Source organism: Neomonachus schauinslandi, chromosome 8 (genome assembly GCF_002201575.2).
Source record: "Neomonachus schauinslandi chromosome 8, ASM220157v2, whole genome shotgun sequence".
NCBI classification, from domain to species: domain Eukaryota; kingdom Metazoa; phylum Chordata; class Mammalia; order Carnivora; family Phocidae; genus Neomonachus; species Neomonachus schauinslandi.
The window spans coordinates 50,922,542-50,945,594 of record NC_058410.1 but is presented as its reverse complement, the minus strand read 5'-3'; the positions used below and the strand labels follow the sequence as shown (position 1 = coordinate 50,945,594).

The following is a 23,053-nucleotide window of genomic DNA, read 5'->3' as shown; positions in this document are numbered from 1 at the left end:
AGGATCCCATGACCCTGAGATCATGACCTGAGCAGAAATCAAGAATTGGCTGCTCAACCGACTGAGCCACCACCCAGGTGCCCCCTCAGTTTGTCTTTAAAATGTTTTTATTTAACCCTCTTTCTTGAAGGATCTTTTCGCCATGTTTAGTTTACTTAGCTATCAATTTTTTCTCTCAGCATATTTAAAATATTCTATTTTCTGATTTTCTGTGTCACTGATAACAAGTCAGCTGTCAGTATAACTTTTTTCTTTTTTCTTCAGACTGCTTTTAAGACCCTTACACTCTGCCCCCTTTTTGGGGGGGCGGGGGGAGGGTGTAGTTTCAGTCTTTACATTCATTATGGAATACCCGAGTGTGGATTTCTTTTTGTTTGTCCTGCTTAGAATTTGTGGGGTTTCTTTAATTGGGAATTGATTGGTTTGGAGTGTGGATCTTCAATGTTTCTGGAAAGTTCTCAGTTCTTATCTCTTCACATATTATTTTAGTCCTGTTCTCACTTCTCTTCTGCTAGAACTCCAATTAAACATATTTGTGTTCTCCAATGTTTGACAACAATTATTTTCTGGTTAAAAGTGTATTTTAATGCAACACTGTCAGATTTGGCACTTTGGAAATCATGTAATGAACCCTATTGGGTTGCAAAAGTTGCTTGTTAATTGACTTTAAAGTTAAAAAAATAAAAGCAGGCCTGGCTTTCTCTCATTTTAGTCCATGACTATGTTACTTTTCCCCAATGCATTCCCTGCTTTAACATAGCCAACTTGAGTAAAATGAAAATTCTGCCTCTAATTTTGAGCGTATTTTAAAATTTCTTCTTTTTGGGTGATCTTTCTCATACTTATGAACTTCAAGTAGATCACTTTTTTCCTCTGCATTTGTTAAGGGCCAAACCCAAAGGATATCTTCATGTGAATTTCTGTTCTTTTATTTCATCCATGTAAACTTCCATTTTAGGAAGTTTATTCATTTCTACTTTCTGGGGGGAAAAAACTATAAATTGATAAATAGTTCATAATAATGATTAATATTTGTTTTCTGCTTTATAGTTTACAAAGTGCTTTCCCATCTATTTTCTTATTTGTACATGAGTAAAAAATGTGAAAAGGACTCAAAAGTAAATATTATCTCATGATTCTCAAATTACTTTGAATCAACAGAAGATAACCTGTTCAAACTTATATGACCCATAGGGTACCCTTCACTCACTGTACTTTAATTTTTATGGATAATTAATACTGAATACAAGTCCTTTGTAATTCTGTGGTAATTTCAATTGCATGCTTAATTATTATTAAACTCCTCTTGGGTATTAAAACAAGGTTGCAGTATCGTCCAAGTTTTTCTAATTAAATGTATAATTAATTAATAACTCTTCATTTTCTGGAGGGTTGTTCAATTTGTTCTACAATTTTAGCAGGAACCAGAGACTGGGACCTATTTATATTTTTTATTCATTGCCACTGTTGTGTATATAAGAGTTATTCTTTTTAAATTGTACTCTGCATTTAAAATTTGGTGTCTCATCGTACTCTGTTCAAAATCAAATTTAAAATACTCGTAATCGGAAAGATCTGGTAAACCATATTATAAAGTGGTTCTAGCAACTAACTGTATTGTATGAAATCCACTGGGGAGGTATGAATGTGGCTAAGCCTTGTTATTTTAAGCAGTTTATACTAGAATTAAATACTGAGAAATGCATTTAATTTAGTTTTTATGCAGTTGAAGCCATTTGTATACGACCTTTTAATTTTATGGTACTGAATTTTTCTGCTCAACATTTGGCAGATACTATCTCTAACCAATGACGATTCTAGTGTGCCTTCTAGGGTAATAAACAGTTCACCCTTGAACAACGAGGGGTTAGTGACACCAACCGCTCCCCTCCACTGTGCAGTTGAAAATCCGAGTATCACTTTTGACTACCCAGAAACTTCACTACTGATAGCCTGTACTGGTGGCGGAAGCCTTACTGATAATGTAGTCAGTTAATACATACTTGTCATGTGTATTATATACTGTATTCTTACAATAAAGGAAGCTAGAGAAAAGAAAATGTTATTAAGAAAATCATAAGAGAAAATACATTTACAGTACTGTACCAGGTTTACTGAAAAAAATCTGCATACAAATTCAACCCGTGTTGTTCAGGGGTCCACTGTGTATATATCATATTTTAGGTGGCCCAGCACCTGAATCCCCTCCCTAAGAGTCTTAATGTGAGGAACAGCCCTTGCTGCCCCCAACCTTCAGAGGCCAAAAGCCCAGATTCTCCTTCTCCCAGTTCCTTTTTAGCTAAGGCTCAGGGACGGTAACTTAGGCTGAGCAGACAAATGCACTCACCTAAATTCTAATTTAAAGCTAATCCACAAAGAAGCAAGGAAAGAGAATATGTTAAGTGGCAGGGCGGCCAACATGTAGTTTCTCGGGCCAGTGGTCTCAACAGCAGCATCCGGTGACAGCCACAGTAGTTCAGTAATGGTGAACTCCTGTCCTCAGTGGACTGGTTCTGTGATATGATCGATTTTCAGTTGTGATTCCATCTGTATACTCACCCTTATTTATACCTATTTCCTCAAACTGATTCTCTACCCTTCTTGGCAATTCTAAGGGAAAGGATTCGATACTCAGAAGGGTTCAATACTGTTTAATCAGTCTGTAAGGCTTTCAGCTGCTTGCAGCTAAGAACCCTGACTGGTAGTCTGCCAGATTTTTTTTGTTTGTTGCTAATTGGGTGTCTTTAACGTCATTCCTTGTGGTTACTTGAAATTTTTCCCCTTCTCATTTATTCTGTGAGCATCTTGGGGTAAATGACTTAATGTTGCTAGTACTTATTTCATAGAAGTGTTGTAGGAATTATATGAGATAACGTGAGACAACACTGAGGTTGTTAAACACTCTTTTTCACTTGCCCTCTTCTAGCAAACTATATAATTCACTTACTGTATTGCTTATTGTCTGTCTCCCCCACTAGAATATAAGCTCCACAAGGACAGGGAGCTTTATTTGTTTCTGTGGGCCTAGAACAATGCCTAGCACATAGTAGGCACCCAATCAATATTTATTGAATGTATAAATGAATTTGAAGTTGCTTTGTGAAGAGGCCTGTGCCCCCAACTACACAAAGAAAATAACATCAGTTCTGAGTTCCAACACCTCCCACCAGCTCCACACATCTATCACCCATCACCCATCCTTGTCTTTGTCGTCTCTGTTTCATCTCACAGAGGGCTCTCCTCTTCTCAGAGGATAACCTTCCAACTGTGCTGGCTTTTTTCCTGTGTTTCTCCCTACTCACTCGTATCCTGTAGCTTATAACTGACTAAATCTTGGCTTAGTCTTTTCTTAAGGAGGGAAAAAACAAACTTAATTTTACCTCAAAAATCCTTCAATCTGGCACCCCATCGCCTCTTCTTTTCTTTATTGCCAAATGTCTTGAGAGAGTAAAAATTACTACTGTCTTGTTTTTCTAAATCCTTAGTTATACCTCTGCCTCTTAAAACTGCTTTTCCATACTCTACCCCACTACCAGAATCACTCTGGCAAAGGTTTAATGTGATGTAATTGCCAAATTTCATGATCTTTAGTCAGCCTTCATCCTCTTTCTCAATGGACTTGACTTTTTCTTTTTTCAATTAACAAATATTTATTGAACATGCACTGATTACCCTGCATTCTACTAGGCAGTGAGGATATAGAATGTTAGTGAAAGTCATGTGCAACAAATTATATAACATCATAATTGCTATAAGGAATTATGTAAAACATTCCTTAGGATTATGGAGAAGCAGTTTTCCTGAGCCAAGAGAAGGGAAGGTATAAGAGAAAATAAGATGACGTATTATCAGATAATAAAGGGATGTGCATAAAGAACAAAGACAGTAACATTGCCAGCAGCACAGCAAGGGTGAAAGTGCTTGATATTTTTAAAAATCAGTAATTTGTCTAATAAGACAAAGGTGGGAGTGTATTACCAGATAAGGAGGTATTATAATAGACGAGGCAAGATATGATGAAGTCTGTATTAGGATAGTAGAAGTAGGGTTGCTGGAGAAATATTTCAGAGATAGAATCAGTAAGACTCAGTGCCTTATTTTTTAGTGAGTAAAGGTGGAATCATGGAATGAGACACAGCAAAGTGTTTGATGCTGTGGAACACCCATATCATGTAGTTCAATAGGCAGTTCGATACAGAGGCCAGGAGTGTGGTCAAGGTTGCAGATAAAATCGGAGGTGGAGATTGAAGTCCTGAGAAAGAGGAGATAAGGTAAAGATATGGCTGTTTTGAAACTAGAGAGGATAGAAGTTTAAGGGAGTCATACTTGAGGAACCCTATCTTTGAGAAGTAGAGAAACTAAATTGCCTGCTTTGGGTGAGGGTTGCTTTAAAAAGTGGTAAGATTTTGAAATACTAATTGTGTGCCTAGAGTATTATTTTTCATTGTTGTTTTCTAGTCTTTGGTCATTAGTTGTTCTAAGTCCTCCAGATCTTCATTTGTCAGTGGCATTGCTTCTTCTCCAGCGTCACTGTCAACCTCATGGTATCTCACCTTTTAAAAAAAATTTTCGATATTACTTTGAATTGTGTTTTGTATTGTGTTGACAGATGTATCTTACATCAGCAAAAGGCCAATAGAATAAAGACGGTCATATGACAGGGATAATTCTAGGGGTCGAGGATACATTTGTGCATAAGAAATCCAACTTGTGTATCTTATACTTCAGTAAGGGGTGGTAGACAATAAATATATATGTCAGATGATGATAAATATAATGGAGAAAAGTAAAGCAAGGTAAGAGGAAAGTAGAAAAATGGAGCAGAAACCTGATAAAAGAGAGAAAACGATCCTGTGGATATCTAGGGAAAGAACATTACAGGAAAAGGAAATAGTATATGCAGAGACCCTGAGGCAGGATTGACCTTTGGTGAATTCTGGGAATAGCAAATGAGCCAGTGAGGCTGGAGGTGATGAGCACTGGCACAGGACTTGATGAAGACAGAAGTTTGTGAGGGCAAGTTTGGCGGGGGGAGATCATTCTGAGATCTCAGAAGAGGAGGATAATTCTCAACCAATTAGATTCAAACATCCTCATTTTGTAATAGCATTTCTGTAATTCTACTTTACTGAAGTATAATTCATACATGATATGTAACTTCCATAAAAATTTCAAAATATAACTTGAGTGCCCTAATTAAAGGAAAGGTATTTATAGCCTGTTTAATATGTGAATTAAACATGTACGAACAACATGTTTTTAATATGTAAATACTCAGGCAGGACAATACAGGGATATAAAAATGCCCTATAACACTACCCTGGGGAACCATACTTGTTTTCTGAGAACAACTGGTAATGAGCCTTCTGGCCTTCGTTAGGCTTTTACTCTGAGTGGAGAAGCTACCTGACGGTTTAGAGCAGGAGTAACATAATCTAATATTTTTTAAAAATCACACAGCTTCCTGCATGGAGTGAGGCTGTGGGGGGATAGAAGCAGGGAGCCCAGTTAAAAGGCTATTATAACAATCAGGTGTGAGTTGGTAAATTGGACTGTGAGATGACCGTGAAAGAGAACATGAGAAGTGGTTGAACTTTGGATGTATATAGAAGGTAGAGGATTTGCTGATGGATTGGAGATACAACGTGAAAGAAAGAGGAATCAAGGATAACTCCAGGAGTTTCCACCTGAGCAAATGTAAGGCTGGGAAGAAGTCATTGGGGAAGGGGAGACCAGAAGTTCCCTTTGGGATATATCAAGTTTGAGATGTCTGTTAGGCATCCTGGGAGAAAAGATGTTGAGCTAAACTTTAGATACACAAGTCTTTAGAGTTCAGAGGAGAGGTCCAGGCAAGAGATACCAATTTGGGAATTACTATATTTGTAGTAGGTGGTGTGGTTACACAAAATAGAGATCACCAGTGATTCTCTAGTGGACATAGATTTTTATGTTCATTAAACTGGGGGGTGAATTTCAGAAGGTTGAAACATTGGCATAGAGTATAAGATTTAGATTTAGAATATTAGGGCCTTGCCACTTCTGTAGCCTGGAACCATGGGCCATCTGGGCACATGTCTAATAAGGTTTGCTGAATAAAGAAATTGTCCTGAATTTGGAACGAGAGGTTAAGTTTTTTGAGTTCATAAAAAAGAAGACTTGGACTCTCTTAATTTAAAGCTTTGAGTAGCTTATTAGCCTATTTAGAAATTTTTAATTTGTTCAAATGGGATAAAGTCAGCATTTTGAAAGGAAAAAATGTTATGCATTCTAACCTTTATACTACATACATTACTTTTATTAAGCTTTGAGTATTAGAATTATTAATCATATGGCACTAGTATAATAATCATAAAATTGGTATTAAAATAGCTAGTGTGACCTTAATATAGTTTCCAAAACAAAATGATTACTTGTCAGATCTTTAATGTTCATTTGGTTTTCTTTTAGGAAGATTTAGAGACTGGAGTTCACCTTGACCCTGCTGTCAAAGAGGTTCAGTATAATCCTACCTATGAGACCATGTTTGCTCCTGAGGTGAGAAAACAATATATTTAAGATTCTGCCTTTTGCTAAAGCATTTGAATTACACATAAGTAGATAAACAGTTGGTAAATTTTTCAGAGTTTTCTCACAAGAGTATACTATTTAAACTTTCAAAAACTATGTCCTGTTATATGTCAATTATATCTCAATTTTTAAATAAAAGGAAAAGAAAACATACTTTTAAAAATCCACTACTCTTTATCTACCAACATATAACATCTGATAGAATGGAACGATGTTTTTTGAAAAAGGAAATTTTAAAATATCTGATTCTTAGATGTGAACGTAATTAATATTTTCCTCAATATTGTTAAGGGAGTATTATAAATTAACCATAAGGGAAAAAGAATTTGTTTTATTATTAGCATCCTCAATGCATGGTATATTATGAAACGTCTGGTTACAGATGCTCCTGCGCTAAATGCTAGGAAGAAGTGCCATGCTAACGTGTTTGCTGCTCAACGGTAGTCACAGGTGTATTACCTGCTCTGGGTGAGACATCTTATGATGGTGATCATGATGATGATGGTGATGATGATGATGATAAATGGTGATGGAAGCATAAAGAAGATGAGAAAGGAAAAAAGGCAAAAAACAATAAAGATTGTCCATTTAGGAAAGTCTTTGTAGAAAAAATTAAATTTCTAGCTATTTCATTTTTAAAAGGGGAAAGAATACTTGATTGAGAAAATAGAGATCCAAAAAATGGTCATTATAAAACAAAATAAGCCTTCAGTAGCAGGTATCTTTAAGAAACTTTAAAAATGAGGGTGAGGAGCCATATTTTATCACAACTGGGTGGAGAAAGTACTTTTTAATTTTTTGTTTTTTAGCATGTAGTCATTGTCCCTTTTTTTTTTCCTCTTTTTTTGATAAAGCAGAATCATAAAGCTGTTTCATATAATTTGCCTGCTCAGGTTTCTGTAGTCACTTAAAATACGGCAATTGAAATATGGAGCACAGCCGATGATGTCAGTGGTAGTATTTGGACAGTGCTCTAACAGTTCCCTGGGTGTACAGTAAGCCGAAATCTCTTTCTCATACTCTTGAGACTGCAGCACTTTTAAATTTTATTTTATTTTTCTTAAATCATTCTAGCTATCGAACCTGTAGACTCATATCCCTTGGCACCATTTTAGCTGGCACAGTGAAGAAAGGTAGTATGTTACATGTACGCTTCATGATTTTTTAGATGAAAAGTGCTTCCATAAATTAGGGCCACTAAATTACAGAACAAGAAAATTTGGAAGTAATATGGTGTGTGATGTTCCTATGTCAGTGCATTTTATATGAAGTCTGTTTCTCTTCCATTTTTAGATCTTGTGCATAACTAATCAATTGCTGTGTGATTTTAGTTTTCAAAATTTAAAAGATTAAGATTTTTTTGGTGATATTGATGAGGCATTGGGCCTGTCATTCTCTTTGTGAAATTACCAATCCTTTTAGTATTCTGGGTTTTTTTTTTTCTCATCTAGGGAGCCTCACATTCAAAATATAAATTAATTTATGTTAGGAACACTGATGCTTATCGCCAATTTAAGAAAAGAAAGATGAGATTGAAAAGTGAAGAAAAATTACTATTTTTCCTGGTTGCCAAATGAATTGTCTGTTACATAATAGATTATTACCTTTGAATTTTATGACTAGGGTCTGTATAATTTGACAAAGTATGGAAAGGTGTTACCAGGAACTTTGCTTGTTGAAATTCAAGTTCCCATATCTTGAGAATCCATTGTTAGAAAAAGATACAATCCTTCTCCTCAAGCTACTGTTTACCAGAGATGATATGCTCAGTGTTATTTTTAGAAAGATAGAGACCAGACTGTTTCCTATAATGCCTAAAGTGGTATTCAAGTTAAGGGAGAGATTGTATCTGGTTGTGAAGATAAGAAAAAGTTGCATAGAGGAAGAAATATTTAAAATAAGCAATAAAGTCCAGGTTAAGAACATGCGATTTGGGGTTAAATACACTGCTTATTAGCTCCAGTATAACCTTGCATTACCTCAGTTTTCTCATAGGTAAAATGAAGACAATTTCTCCTTTACCAAGTTACATGGATACATGCACTAATGTATGATAGAGTTAGGACACTCTCTGGTACCCAGTAAGCATTTAGTAAGTAGCAGCGCTTGTTGTTATTTATGTTACTATTATTGGCATTGATGCCAGGAAGGCTTTTATGAGGAAAGATTCCAGGCAGAGGAGAAAAGCATTAGCTAAATCATAAAAGATCCAAAGAACAGGAATACTTTAGTCGTTGTCAGTAAGGGAGAAAAGGGAGGTAAGACCAAAATGGTAGTTGGTGTAGCGTTGCACAGGGATCTGGGGGCCAAGGTGAGCAGTTTGGTCTTGTTTTAGTAGAGGATAAATAGATTTTTAAGGTTCTTATCAAAGAGTGGGATAATCAAAGCTGAATTTGTAGGAAGGCTAATTTGATAAGGGTTTGCATGATGGAAAAGAACAGGGATAGAAACTAATGGAATAAAACTATCATTTATTACTGTATACCAGGTACCATACTGAGGGATTTATATATTTGTGTACCTTATCTCTTTTAGTCTTCACAATAATCCTGTGAAATAAGTACTCTAATCAATCCCTATTTTATAGCGAGGAAACCAAGTCTCAGGTTTTACTACCAGCAAGTAACGTATTTGGGAATGTGAGTTCACATCACTCCTAACGATTGCTCTGTGGCTGGAAGACCAGTTTGCAAACAATTACAGGGTTTGCATGTTACACCCCTATGCGCATGCTTTGACTTTGCTAGTTCAGGAAATTAACTGAACTGACTATTTTATTTTATAAAATATGTTTTTCCCTCCCAAGCAAGGATTTTTCCTAAATGGGCTAACCTAGTATCCAGATAAGCTTTCTCATATTATAGACAGAACTTGAAGAGATAATAGTCGTTGTTTTAGTCCACTGATTTTCTTCATTTTACTCAATCCTTTTTGGGTCTACTTAGAGAAACGTGTATTTGTTAGCTTTTCTAGACTCATGTAAAACCCATAAGCCTCAAGATTTTCAGATTTAAAATAATAGTACTTTTAGGAATAGAAGATATATCAAAGTTAAAAGGAAAAAAAATCCTAGTTTCTGTTAAAAATCTGGCCATAGGGCTGCTATAAATATTGTTAGAATGAACTTTAGAAATTAGATAGTTCAGCTCTTTTATTTTATAGATGAGGAAACTGAGGCCCAAGGTCATAAAACCCATACTAATAAAATATTTATATTAGTAATATTTAAACTATGCTTTTATGTCTTAAAAGATTGAGATATTCTGCCAATAAAATTGAATGGTGGAGATCTTTTCCAAATTTGTGGAAAATAATTAAGTTAGTCAACAGGCTCTTCTTACCTTAAAGTTTGTTTATAAGTGTTTAAACATTGATGACTACAATAAATATTAATGAAAAACTTACCAACAATCTAAGTATAATATGATTATTAGTTCAGTAACTTGGGGGGGGAGGCGTTCTATATGTAAACTTATTATTATGATTTCATATAATCAGTTTTTACCAGTGTAAGTTTTCTTAATTCCTGTGATGTTATGTTATACTACTAAGACATTGACCCTCAAGCATTCTACCTTCTGAAGACTTTTGAGAATCACTGCCTTACAATACACAAATCTCTTAGATTTATCTACCAGTGTCTTAACAAGTTAAAAATGCTTTTCTTGAGGCCCCTGGGTGGCTCAGTTGGTTGAGCCTGGGACTCTTGGTTTCAGATCGGGTTGTGATCTCAGGGGTCATGGGATCTGTCTGTGTGGGGCTCCCATGGGGAGTCATGGGGGGTCTGCTTGGGATTCTCTCCCTCTGCCCCTCTCCCCACACGTGCATGCCCTCTCTGTGTCTCTCAAATAAATAAATAAATATTTTTTAAAAATGCTTTTCTCCTACTTTATAAATAAATCACTACTTCACTCAGGTGAAAGATGTAAGCATATTCAGGAACATCCTGAGATGTGATCCGAATTATGAATTAATACTTAAATGTATATATTTTATATGGGAGATTGAAATTACAATTGACTGTGGTGTACTTCAGTATGGTCTTAGCTAAAAACTGTTAAATACACATACCTAACTCAAATATGTATTATTAAAATCCCTTGAATGCAAATTTACTCTTAAGCTTAATTACCGGAAGTTAAAGAAATTTGGAAGTCAGTTTTGTGTGTTTTTTATATGCTTTGTTTTTATTTTATTTTATTTTATTTTATTTTTCTTATTCATGAGAGACAGAGCGAGAGAGAAAGGCAGAGGGAGAAGCAGGCTCCCAAGGAGCAGGGAGCCCGATGCGGGACTCGATCCCAGGACCCTGAGATCATGACCTGAGCCGAAGGCAGACGCTTAACCATCTGAGCCACCCAAGCGCCCTATTTTATTTTTTTTAAGATTTTATTTTTATGTAATCTCTGCACCCAAAATGGGGCTCAAACTTACAACCCTGAGATCAAGTGTCGCATGCTTTACTAACTGAGCCCGCCAGGCTCCTATGCTTTTTTTTTAATGGTTAACCCAGAATTAAAAGAAAGTGCATCTTCACAGAGACCGGGAACATCTGGGACACATGATTTTTAAGTAATTGGGAAGAGCTGAGTTCTGCTGAATAACATTCTCTCCTTTTCTTTGTTGGCATTTATTTAATGTCTGTGAGGTCAGTTCCAATAGCTGCTGGTAACCAAGGCAGTTAAGGTGAGCCAAAAGTAGATAGATCCTCCCACAACCCAGCTTCCTATTAGATTTTTTTTGTTGTCTCAGCTTAAATAGCTATAAAATGTAGCACATTTAAATTTTTAGACTGCTTTAGAAATAGCACCCATATAAGATATACTTAGCTATAATATGTGGATCTGTATTCATATAGAAATCAAAGTTCCTTAGCACTGAGAATTTTTCTTTAAAAGATGGAGCTGATTTGATATGTATGGCTGATATAAGAATTGTTCTTTTTTTGTAAAATCTTAATAAAATAAGACTATGGAAATTGTGTTTTCCTTTTTTCAAATTGGAAAGTATAAACATAATGATTAACTTATTATATGAGTAACAATAAGAGTAATGGAGATTTTTATCATTTTAGATTTTTCCCCCCAGAAATTTGATACTGCTTTGCAGATGATAGCTGACTATATTAGGTAGAATATCTAGGAAACTTTTAAGTCATTTTATTATCTTTGATTTTATGGATATTCCTTGTTTTTGTAATAAATTTCATGACTGAACGAAGTTACTGTAACTGCCAGCATTCAGCAGTCTAAATTTTTTTCTCCCCTACATTTCTACCATTAGCAAGGAGGAACTAATACGAGCTATGAAGTCTTGGCACTATCCTTTATACAATTCAGAATAAATAGTAATGAAAGTTTTGTATGTAAATCAGATATTTTTAAATTGAGTCATTTTAAATATAGAAATGAAAGCTGTCAATATAAAAGAATATTGTAGTAATTTATTTTCTTCTGAAGCAGAAAAAACCATAAGGCAAGTGTAACAATTAATTTCAGATTTTTGTGCATAGTATAATGTTGATATCTAGAGAAGGCAACATTCTGCTTAAGAGAGGATCAATAATTTATATTTATGGCTCTTGAATAATGTATCATAGGAAAGGTGGTTTCTAATGGTAGTGACCTAAGATGTTCTAACATCAAAATAACTTCATCATGATAATAGACCTACAGAGTTCAAGTAAAAATATCCTATCTAATTCCACAATTTCCAAAGTGGGAAGTTCATTTTATTCTTTATTTAAAAAGAAGATACAGGGGCACCTGGGTGGCTCAGTCTGTTAAGTGTCTGCCTATGGCTCGGGTCATGATCTCAGGTCTTGGGATTGAGCCCCATGTCAGGTTTTCTGCTCAGCTGGGAGTCTGCTTCTCCCTCACACTCTCCCTCTGCGCTTTCCCTCTCTCTCTCTCTCAAATAAATAAATAAAATCTTTAAAAAAAAAATACAAAGTTGGATTTTCCCATTACCATTAAATAAATATCATTAAGTTAATAGTGTTTGATATAATCTGGTACTTTTTTACCCAATTTTTTAAAAAGCTGGTATGATTGTACATTTAAGGAATGTTATGATGCAGTAGAATCCTAGACTGGGGGTTGTTCTAACCTGGTTTTGCCAATTAAAAATAAAACTATTGACTCTAGGGCAGATAAAATACATCATCTTTGGCTTTTTTCCTTCCTGCATTTCTAACATAAAAAGGAGACTACCTCTCTAACTTTCCAGGATTTTTGTACAGACCAAAGTAAATAACGTTTGGAAACCATTATGGAAACTCAAAGCATTATAAACAAACAGATAATAATGTACTACTATTTTGTGTAAGACTTCATAGTGTGACTTTTCACGATAGAGAAATTTTATTTTCATTTGTAATGTCTTTACTAGGGACTTTTTCAAGCATTTTACTTTTATTGTCTATTTCCTATTCTCTGCCCCCAGTGGGGTTCTGATTAATCTTTCCTTCGTTAGTGCTTTCTATATGCCAGGCATTATGGTAAGCATTAAGGATTTTAAGTCTCTACCTTTGAGGAACTCATAATCTAGTGGAGAAGAAACATGTATTTTTTAAAAATTACATCATGGTGCCATTATTGATATAAAAGTCACCAAAAATCATCTTTACAAATTAAAAAAAAAAAAGTCACCAAAAATCCCCCAAATCATGGTTTAGACAAAAATATAGTTACTTTAATTATCAACAGCAGCGTTGTCAAGTAGAACTTCCTGCAGTGATGGAAATGTAATAGCCAATAACCACATGTGACTTTTGAAGTCTTGAAGTTTGGCTAGTGTGACTGAGGAACTGAATATTTTATTTTACTTAATTTAAAATTAAATAGCCACACATAGACTTAGGTGAGCTGGATTCTTCTCCTTCTGACCTAGGGACTGACATACAGTGCTAATCAGCCATTGCCCAGCTGCACTGAACCATGTGTGGTGAGCATGTTCCCAAATAGGTTACTCAGCCCCTAATGATTTAGAGTTGAAAATATATTGTACAATAATTCTAGTAAGTCTGGCTTTATATACTCAGAATTTAAGTTCGTTTTTTCTTATAACATTGCAGTTTGGACCAGAAAATCCCTTTAGGACACAGCAAATGGCTGCCCCTAGAAATATGCTTTCTGGATATGCTGAACCAGCTCATATCAATGATTTTATGTTTGAACAACAAAGAAGAACTTTTGCCACATACGGTAAGGTGATTAAGATTTACAGTTTCCAGTTTGACACATTTTTGTGTGGATAATCTGTTTTGTCTTCTTGCTTTTTAAATTTATTAATCTAGATTACTTTTTAAAAAGGTAGTGTATTTTCTTAAACACATCTATAAATATTTATACAAATGGGGAGATGAACTAATATTTTTAGCTATCATTCTAAATTTGCTGTGATTTCTGAGTATTAGAAATATTTTGTGGTCTTAAAAACAGAATATTCTCTGTTGTACTTGATAATGAACACTTGTTATTGAATGTCCATCATATGCAGATTGCTGTTGAAGTTAGTAAATGACCAGATAGGGTTAAGAGGTTACTTTTATTTTTAATTCCAGTATAATTAACATACAGCATTATATTAGTTTCAGGTGTACAATGTAGTGATTCAACAATTCTATACATTACTCAGTGCTCATCGTGATAAGTGTACTGTTAATCCCCTTCACCTATTTCACCCATTCCCCCCCACCCACCTCCCTTCTGGTAACCATCAGTTTGTTCTCTCTAGTTAAGAGTCTGTTTTTTGCTTTGTCTCTTTTTTTCTTTGTTCATTTCTTTTATTTCTTAAATTCCACATGTGAGTGAAATCAAATGGTATTTGCCTTTCCCCGACCGACCTATTTCACTTGACCTTATACCCCCTAGATCCATCCATGTTGTTGCACATGGCAAGATTTCATTCTCTTTCATGGCTGAGTAATATTCCATTGTATATATATTACATCTTCTTTATCCATATATCTGTCAATGGACACTTGGGCTGCTTCCATAATTTGGCTATTGTAAATAATGCTGCAGTAAACATAGGGTTACATATATCTTTTTGAATTAGTGTTTTCATATTCTTTGGGTAAATAGTAGTAGAATTACTGGATCCTATGGTAATTCTATTTTTAATTTTTTGAGGAACTTCCACACTGTTTTCCATAGTGGCTGCACCAGTTTGTATTCCCACCAATGGTGGGATCTGAATCCTTGCCAACACCTGTTTCTTGTGTTTTTTATTTTAGCCATTCTGACAGGTGTGACGTGATACTCATTGTGGTTTTGATTTGCATTTCCCTGATGATGAGTGGTGTCAAGCATGTCTTCATGTGTCTGTTGGCCATCTGGATGTCTTCTTTGGAGAAATGTCTATTCATGTCTTTTGCCCATTTTTCATCGGATTATTTGGTTTTTTGACACATTCTTTTTATCTTGTTATTTACTGATTGACTTTATTCTGTTTCTCAGATCTTACTTCTGAAATGTTTTCTGTTGTTCACTAAAGGATATCAGGAAATAGAATGGCCACAGATTCATTGTGTTAAATAATTATATCCTATCAGTGGTAGGATTTAAGAAAGTTAACATGCACACAAGATTGGGAATCTCACTAAAAGGAAATGGTCTTTATAATGTCCTTGTTGATAGTTTGTGGTCACTGATACCAGATTTGCTAATATTTGGTGGTTTTGTAAATTATGTAATTATACATATGCATGACAATCTACATTTACATGACATGTATATGTCTTTCTCTTTCTGTAATCTCATCTGTGTCTTTCTCTTTCTATAATCTCATCTGTGTCTTTTTGCCAATTGTGTAGTTTATAGTTACTTATGCTAATGCTTCATTCCCAAAAAAGTAATTGAAAAAGAAAACTTAGAATTTTACAACAGATTTAATAATCATGTCTTTAGACATCAGTAAATTGTCTATTTTTTTCTTTAGTTTTCTTTGCAGTCAGAATTCTACCTGTTCCTTTTATTTCTTATAGAATTTAAGTTCTGAAGAAATTTTTCTGCCCTCTCTGCCATTAACTCTCATTATTATAAGATAGGATTAAAAAAGGTTAAAAAAAATAGTGTCATGTGAAATATGTATTCAGTGATGCTTTTTTTTTTTTAAAGATTTATTTATTTATTTGAGAGAGTGAGAATGAGAGAGAGAGAGAGTACATGAGAGGGGGGAGGGTTAGAGGGAGAAGCAGGCTCCTCGCTGAGCAGGGAGCCTGATGCGGGACTCGATCCAGGGACTCCAGGATCATGACCTGAGCCGAAGGCAGTCGCTTAACCAGCTGAGCCACCCAGGCGCCCTCAGTGATGCTTTTTAATAACAGTTATTTTCATTAAATAATATAAATAAATTTTAAGCTTTTAGGAAAGAGAGAAGAAAAAGTTACCTATAATCCTACTATCCTAAAATATCTACTCAGCATTATATTTTTATCTCTCCAAGTTATTCTATACTATAATCATTCTGTACTGAAAAATTTGCATCTCACTTTTTATTCAGTGTTCTATCATAAGCATTTTCCAGTGTTAATTTATAATCTCAGTTTGTCATTTTCAAGAACTATGTAGTGGCTGTACCATAATTTACATAATTATTCTAATGTTGGAAAGTTTTTTCTAATTTTTAGGGAGTAATAATGTAAACTGATTCAGTGTAGTTTAGAGTTTTAATACAGATAGTCTTATTTATCACAATATATCCTTGGAAACTGGTTGTAAAAAGATTGTCATATATTAGATCATATTTCACCACGACAAGGTTATAATTGACAGTGTGCCAAAAGCTAAGACTGTATACCTCTGAAATCACCTAGAAGGGTTGGACACTTCCACTCCAAAAAATGGTTATCAATGCCTTGTACCCGTTACTTATATAAGGGATCCCACATAAATATCAAGTATATATGCAGCACATAAAAATCAACTTTATTGCATCATGAGTTTGTTACATTCTAGCCTATAATGAAACAGAATTTTAAAGACTTTGCTTGTTTTCTTAGACTTTAGAAAGGACTTAAGCAATAATTTAGATAGCTATGACTACTTTAAAGCAAAACAGAAAAGAAAAAGTTTAAGTTTATCTGATACCTATTTTCCTTCTTAAATTATCCTATAGTAAGAGTAAGCATTTAAAACTACTCAGTTTGGGGCTCCTAGGTGGCTCAATTGGTTAAGTGTCTGCCTTCAGCTCAAATCATGATCCCGGGGTCCTGGGATGGAGCCCCGCATTGGGCTCCCTGCTCAGCGGGAATCCTGCTTCGGGAGAACCCTGCCGCTCCCCCTGCTTGTGCTCTCTCTCTCTCTCTGACAAATAAATAAATAAATAAATAACAAAAAAACCCTACTCAGTTGGCTTTAGACCTGGTTTCAAAAATGGGCCTGTGTTTTTTTTTTAATAGCCAGTGGTTTTTACCTCTTCCTTTAGGGGGTGGTGGGTTAAGACACAGATTGAACTATTCAGTGAGTTAAAGACATAAAAAATGAAAGCTAAAACTATCCAACAGATTGTGCCTTAGTGTTAGCACAGGTTAGACTAGTCACTACCTTGGTGGGTGGCCTCAGTATGTTTGGGTTCAGATTCTACACAGTAATACAATTTCTTGGTGTTTCCAGGTAAGAGTTCTTGGTTTGCACCAATCCCAGGGTGGCCAGAGGGCACCGGACCAGTCTATTCATTTTTCAAAATGCTGTCGTAGACCTGATAGATATATGGAGAGACTTCAGGAGCTCTACACTTAAGTGACAGCATATAATTTGGGCTTCCTGGCTGTCTACATAGCTCAGCCAAAATTCAAATGCCATTAGTGAGCTTCAGGGATTGGTACAGCATGCCCTGCCTTTCCACATTCCTCTTGGCAATAGTCTAAACGTTGTTGTTTTGCAATTTGTTGGAAACAGTGTCAGCATTTAAATGACATTCCTTAACCTGAAACTGAAGCTCATTTTTATCGGGAATATCCTTCCATGTTGCAAGGAAGACCTGGTGCTCCATTTTGCCATCTTTTACGGAAAGCACATGAGTGGGATGAGGCAGCTGAAGGAGAAGACATCAATATTACTTTTCACAGCTACCTGCAGTTTATTCAGAGGTTCCATCTTCATGACTGGGCCCAAGGTGTTGAGAGTTAGGGAGACATCAATGCTCTGGTCTGGCATCAGTGATGTATGGATGGCCAGAGGAGTGCTCGGGATGACACCAAAGCTATTCTTGTTAAACTGGATTGCAAAGTCTGTCATGTGCTACAGAGCTTTGTTGGTGAAGTTCCTTTCCATATAGATGTGCCCTTGGCGGTGACTAAATGTTCCGGAAATCTCCAAGCCTTTAGCTTTTACTACAGGCAGCCAGACATCCATCAGGTGCTATACCTGTCCCCATGGAGAGTTCAAACAGGTCGTTCAGACCACTGTGGACCACAGCAGGAGTAGGTGAAGGAGCAGACGTTGCAGACACTGATGAGGGGATGAAGGATTGTCCCACCAGACCATCTAGTCCTCCTCCCAAGAGATCCACTGCTGCCATCTGCATGGAGGACCTGTGGCACATTGACTGGGGGGCCGAGGTCAAGGCTTAAGGTTTAAAAGGTCTCCTAGAAGGTCACCTTGAGAGGGGCTAACTGAGGCTGTTCCAGGCTGGTGGCAGTGGTGGTGCCAGCAGGGCTGCCACCTGCATCAGTGCTCCCGTGGCGTATTGGCAAGTGTTCATGATGGATTCCGTGACTTCCTTCCACAAAAGCATTGGGAGGCTAATGGCATACTGAGGCCAAAGAAGCCATGTGGCAGATTAGCTCATCTAGCAGAGTTGGCTCAATAAGATCTGTCTCCTCAGACATCAGTGGCTTCTAAGACAAGACTGCTTCTCTGGCTGTGACAGGGTCCATTGAGAAAAGGCACCAGTAAATATAGCCCCGGTCTTGAAGGTCAGGATTATCAGAATCCTGTGTTGTCAAACTCAAGACTTGCTGTACCGGTTCCTGTGTATTTCCTGGTTTCTTGAGAAACAGCTTCACTATGGTAGTAAGCAGAGTAAGCTGCACCTGGTGCTTTCATCATGAAAACCCTCCAGGAAGCTTTCTAGTAACTCACCTGCATTGTCTGTTCTCTCAGCATATTCTCCCCCAATCCAAATCATAGCTGCTCGAGCGTCTGGTTCATCCAGCGAGTCTAAGTTCTCACACAGAGTGGCAGTGATACTTTCATACTTGCTGGAGTATTTGTGAAAGCTGTCCCTGATGGCAGCAGTTACCTCTTGGACCACGTAATTTCCTTTGGTCCAGATGAGATCAGGCAATATGCATACACGGCGCCCTGGGGATCGCTCCACTTTGATGGCTCACCGTGCAGTGGTCCGCACAGCTTTGCGAACAAAGCCAACATCCACCTCTGTGGCATATTCCTTTAATTCTGCCAGAACCTGAGCAGTGTTGGCTTGGAATGCCAAATGAATCATGATGTCCAACTTCTCTAGTTTAGGGTAGATGGGATCGTTGTACTTTACAAAGAAGACTTTGATTTCCTGCTTCAAGATTTTGGGCCTTTTTTTGACAATTACATTGATATTTCTCAGGGTGACATACTGCACCTCTGGCTCCCCAGACAGCAGAGTGACAAGTGGAGGGGCCAAGTTCTTCAGCAGTATATTGTAGTAGTCCAAGTCCTTGGATAACAACTTTAGAAACTTCACTAAGACTTTTACTGCTGAAAGCACCACTGCTGAGTTGGCATGAGACAGCCAGTGAGTTACATGCTCACAGGTGCTCTGAGCCTTCCGGTCATCTTTAGGGTTGTAACTAGACAAGGCAGTCCAAGATGAAAATCTGACCCCATCCAGTGCCCTCATTCAGGGCTGTCAGCAGCTTATTAATGCTCTGTGGGTTCAGATCAGGTAGGTTGCTGTTTGGGCGAGATTCACTGATTTCAGATCATGCTACTACAGCTTTAGCCTGCACAATGCATTGGATTTGAATCTGCTATGAGATCCCGCAGAGAATCTAAAAATCCCTGATCTTCCACCGTTTGGGCATTGATATCACAGAGTTTTGCCACACAGACTGCTGCTGTTCTCCAAACATAGGGATCCTCATCCTTCAAGCACTTGCAGAAGGGTTCACAGAGATATTCTGTAACCTTGGGCACCTGGATGTACCCCTATGGTCCTGATGACCAAGGCCCAAATTAGAGGATTGGCGTCTTCACAGTCTTTCACAAAGCTGTTGACAGCCATGATGGCCATGTCTGGCTGACTCGTGGCATAGTTCATCAAACAGAGATGCACAAGCTTCTTTAATTCCAGATTGTCAGTTTACATCTGGGAAGAGAGCTGACATCCTTCCCCACAGTCATGGCAGCAATCACTTTCTTCATAGTCTCCTCCCTCTTTTCTTTCCTTTCATTGTTGAGTTCCGCCTTAATTAAAAGATTTCTCCTTTTTTATTGATTGTGAAGTACTTGGAGTCAGTCATGGTTTTGGATCTTTAATGTGCACCAGAGGAAAGGGGAGGGGTGGGGCAGCAGCCAGAGAACATGGCCCAAGTGGTGTTGTAATGGTTTCCTGCACGTAACTGAATATAAATATTTTTAAAGGTCTTGTTATATCTTGTCAAATTGCTTTCCAAAAAAATTCTCCTAACTTAACACGGCCACCACCACATGTGCAAGTCCTGTTTCTCTTTACCCAAGATCTGTATGACTGTTTTTCCTTTATTTATGTGATAACAGAAATATATAATATTTAATCTCTTTAATTTGTTTCATTTGGACTGCTAGTAAGGTTGAAGGTTTTTCCATATATTTGTGACCATTCTTTGTAGATTGTTTTTATCTTATTTACACATTGGGATATTAGTATTAATGATCTCAAGGATCTAATAATAAAATTGGTATTATTAGAGACTCTTAACTCTAGGAAACTGAGAGTTGCTGTGATGGGGAGGTTGGTGGGGGAGGTGGGGTAACTGGGTGATGGGCATTAAGGAGGGCACTTAATGTAATGAGCACTGGGTATTAAATGCAACTGATGAATCACCTAAATTCTACCTCTGAAACTAATAATACATTATATGTTAATTAAATTGAATTTAAATAAAAAATTTTAAGAAATAGAGCCATTTCAAATAAGACTACAAAGGAAGAAAGTAGACATTAACTGTATTAAAAATATAAAAAGGAAAATAAACTTTAGAAAGATAGATGAGAATATCTCAGAACTAAAATGCAGGCATAGTCACTTGAAACATAGGATATTAGAAAACTAATTGGACTAAAATTCTGTAGTGTTAGAATTATATCTTGCTCTGTCACTGGCTGACTTCTAGTAGGGCATATAGCTAAATATTTAACTTCTCTTGTTTGTAAAGGGAAAATATTATTGTCCTTTAATTACCTGAGGTGGGAGGCAGTAGTAGTAATAATGGTGATAATGGCAGTAAAGATTTATTTTACCATAGATGATATGGAAAAGGAAGAGAGCATAAATTCCTGTGCTCAGAAACAAGAGTATGGCCAAATGAGCTGGTGCTTCCATGGGTATCACAAGAAGTACCAGGGATCTTCCTTTCCTCTCTGCCTCCCATTCCATCCCTCCAGACATAGAATGCAGTGTCATTTGTGTAGACATAAATGTCTCTCAAGATAGAATTACATTCTGGGTAAATTTTTATGATTGAGATGGGGATTTTTAACATCAGATATGTTGGTCTAATTTTCTATGAGCCTTACAAAATCTCATTTTAAAAATCCTTTACAGAATACTGTTCTGTACATCCAAGAGACAAAAGAGAAAATAACTCATGGGATTTGGACCTGTGATTTCAGAGAGTTTACTCCACAGCGGCTTTTCTGCCATCAAGCTCTCTCCTCTGGCTAAGAACATATTTTAATACTGAAAAAACTGTATGCAATTGAGTTAATAGCCAGGTGTTTAGTTCTGTTCTAGCATATCATGAGAGTGAGTTGAACACCTATATCCTTAGCTTGTTTGAAAAGTGTGTTTGATGACAGATCTTTTTCTGTTCCCCAAAAGAAGTTCTCTTTAATCTTTAGCTGGAAAATTAAAGTGTCAACTTTATCCACTAGGATGTACCCCTTAAAAAAGTGGCTAGTACTTTTATATATTTTATGATTACTCACATAGGTCATAGACCGTAAACTGATTAATGACCTAGTCTCTTTGCTGATTACTGAACTAAAATTACTAAAACTAATTTTACCAAACATATATCATGTTAAAGTACCCCCACTTAAGAAAAATTGTTTTGAGTTAATATAGATAGATTTTCTTTCCTTAAGTCCCCAAAGACTACATTTATATAGATAGTAGCTACATATTTTCATCACTTTTTGAAGGAGTGTATTCACATGCTAGTTGATATTTTTACTTACTTTTCCTGCCAAGGAAACATACATAATGATTTATGAAGTAGAAATGTATTATTTTACCTGGGTGGCTCTGATGGTTAAGCATCTGCCTTCGGCTCAGGTCGTGATCCCAGAGTCCTGGGCTCATGCCCGAGTCCTGGGCTCATGCCCCATATCCAGCTCCTGGCTCAGCGGGGAGCCTGCTTCTCCCTCTCCCTCTGCCTCTCCCCTGCTCATGCTCTCTCTCTCTCTTTCTCTCTCTCTCTATCTCTGTGTCTCAAATGAATAAATACAACCTTTTAAAAAATAAAATAAAATTGAGAGGGAAGACTGTCTTTACAGAGAATAGTGTTTTCAAAATAATAGCTAGATTTTATATAATTCTTCTTACTCTATTCTGTTTTAAATTATTTAATAGTTTATATAATTTGATAAGCTAAAGCCATGTATTATCTATTACCAAAAACAAAAAGGAAATGGTTTCTAAACTTCCAAATGTGTGATGTACATATATTTGTCAGATCTTTGAAATTTGACTACTAAAGTTTGATATCTTGGCCAGAGAGACTGTTAATAATGTAATGTCAACATGCTAAATTCATCCTATAAGATACTTCTTACGCAGCTGAAGTCCTTTATGGTCCACCCTGAGATTTGGGTTAATTGTTCTTCATAGGAATATAGCTCAGGAAAGAAAGATCGGTCCTAAGTTAAAGAGACAGTCTATTTCAACATCTGGGAAGGAAAATGTGAGATGAGTGTATCTGTATAGAAATAAAATGAATTATAAATGGCAAAAATGGAGTCAGTAATAGGTACTTTTTTCCTTTCAGGTTATGCATTAGACCCTTCGTTAGATAATCATCAAGTGTCTGCTAAATATATTGGTTCGGTAGAAGAAGCTGAAAAAAATCAAGGTAACATTCAAATTTATTTGAAATATTTTATATCAAGTATATGTATATATACACACATACTTATATTTACTGTCTTGCAGATTGACCTGAGACAGTAGGAAAAACTAGTATTTTAGTAGACTGATTTATTTTTAAGTTGAAACAGGTAATATATTATAGAGCAATATAGTTTAGGACCATTATAGTTTAGAGCTTGTTTTTTGCCAATTA

At 36.3% G+C, this 23,053-nt stretch overlaps 1 protein-coding gene and 1 pseudogene across 1 annotated transcript in view; one reads left to right on the top strand and one right to left on the bottom strand.

Annotated features, from left to right (window-relative positions):
• CDC40 (cell division cycle 40) overlaps window positions 1-23,053 on the top strand; it is a 53,116-nt gene that overhangs the window by 6,401 nt on the left and 23,662 nt on the right. Inside the window, exons 2-4 of the mRNA XM_021693128.1 lie at window positions 6,448-6,534; window positions 13,643-13,772; window positions 22,760-22,843. Coding sequence (XP_021548803.1) covers window positions 6,448-6,534; window positions 13,643-13,772; window positions 22,760-22,843 — 301 coding nt within the window. The remainder of the gene's footprint in view (window positions 1-6,447; window positions 6,535-13,642; window positions 13,773-22,759; window positions 22,844-23,053) is intronic.
• LOC110583137 lies at window positions 17,242-20,032 on the bottom strand (annotated as a pseudogene).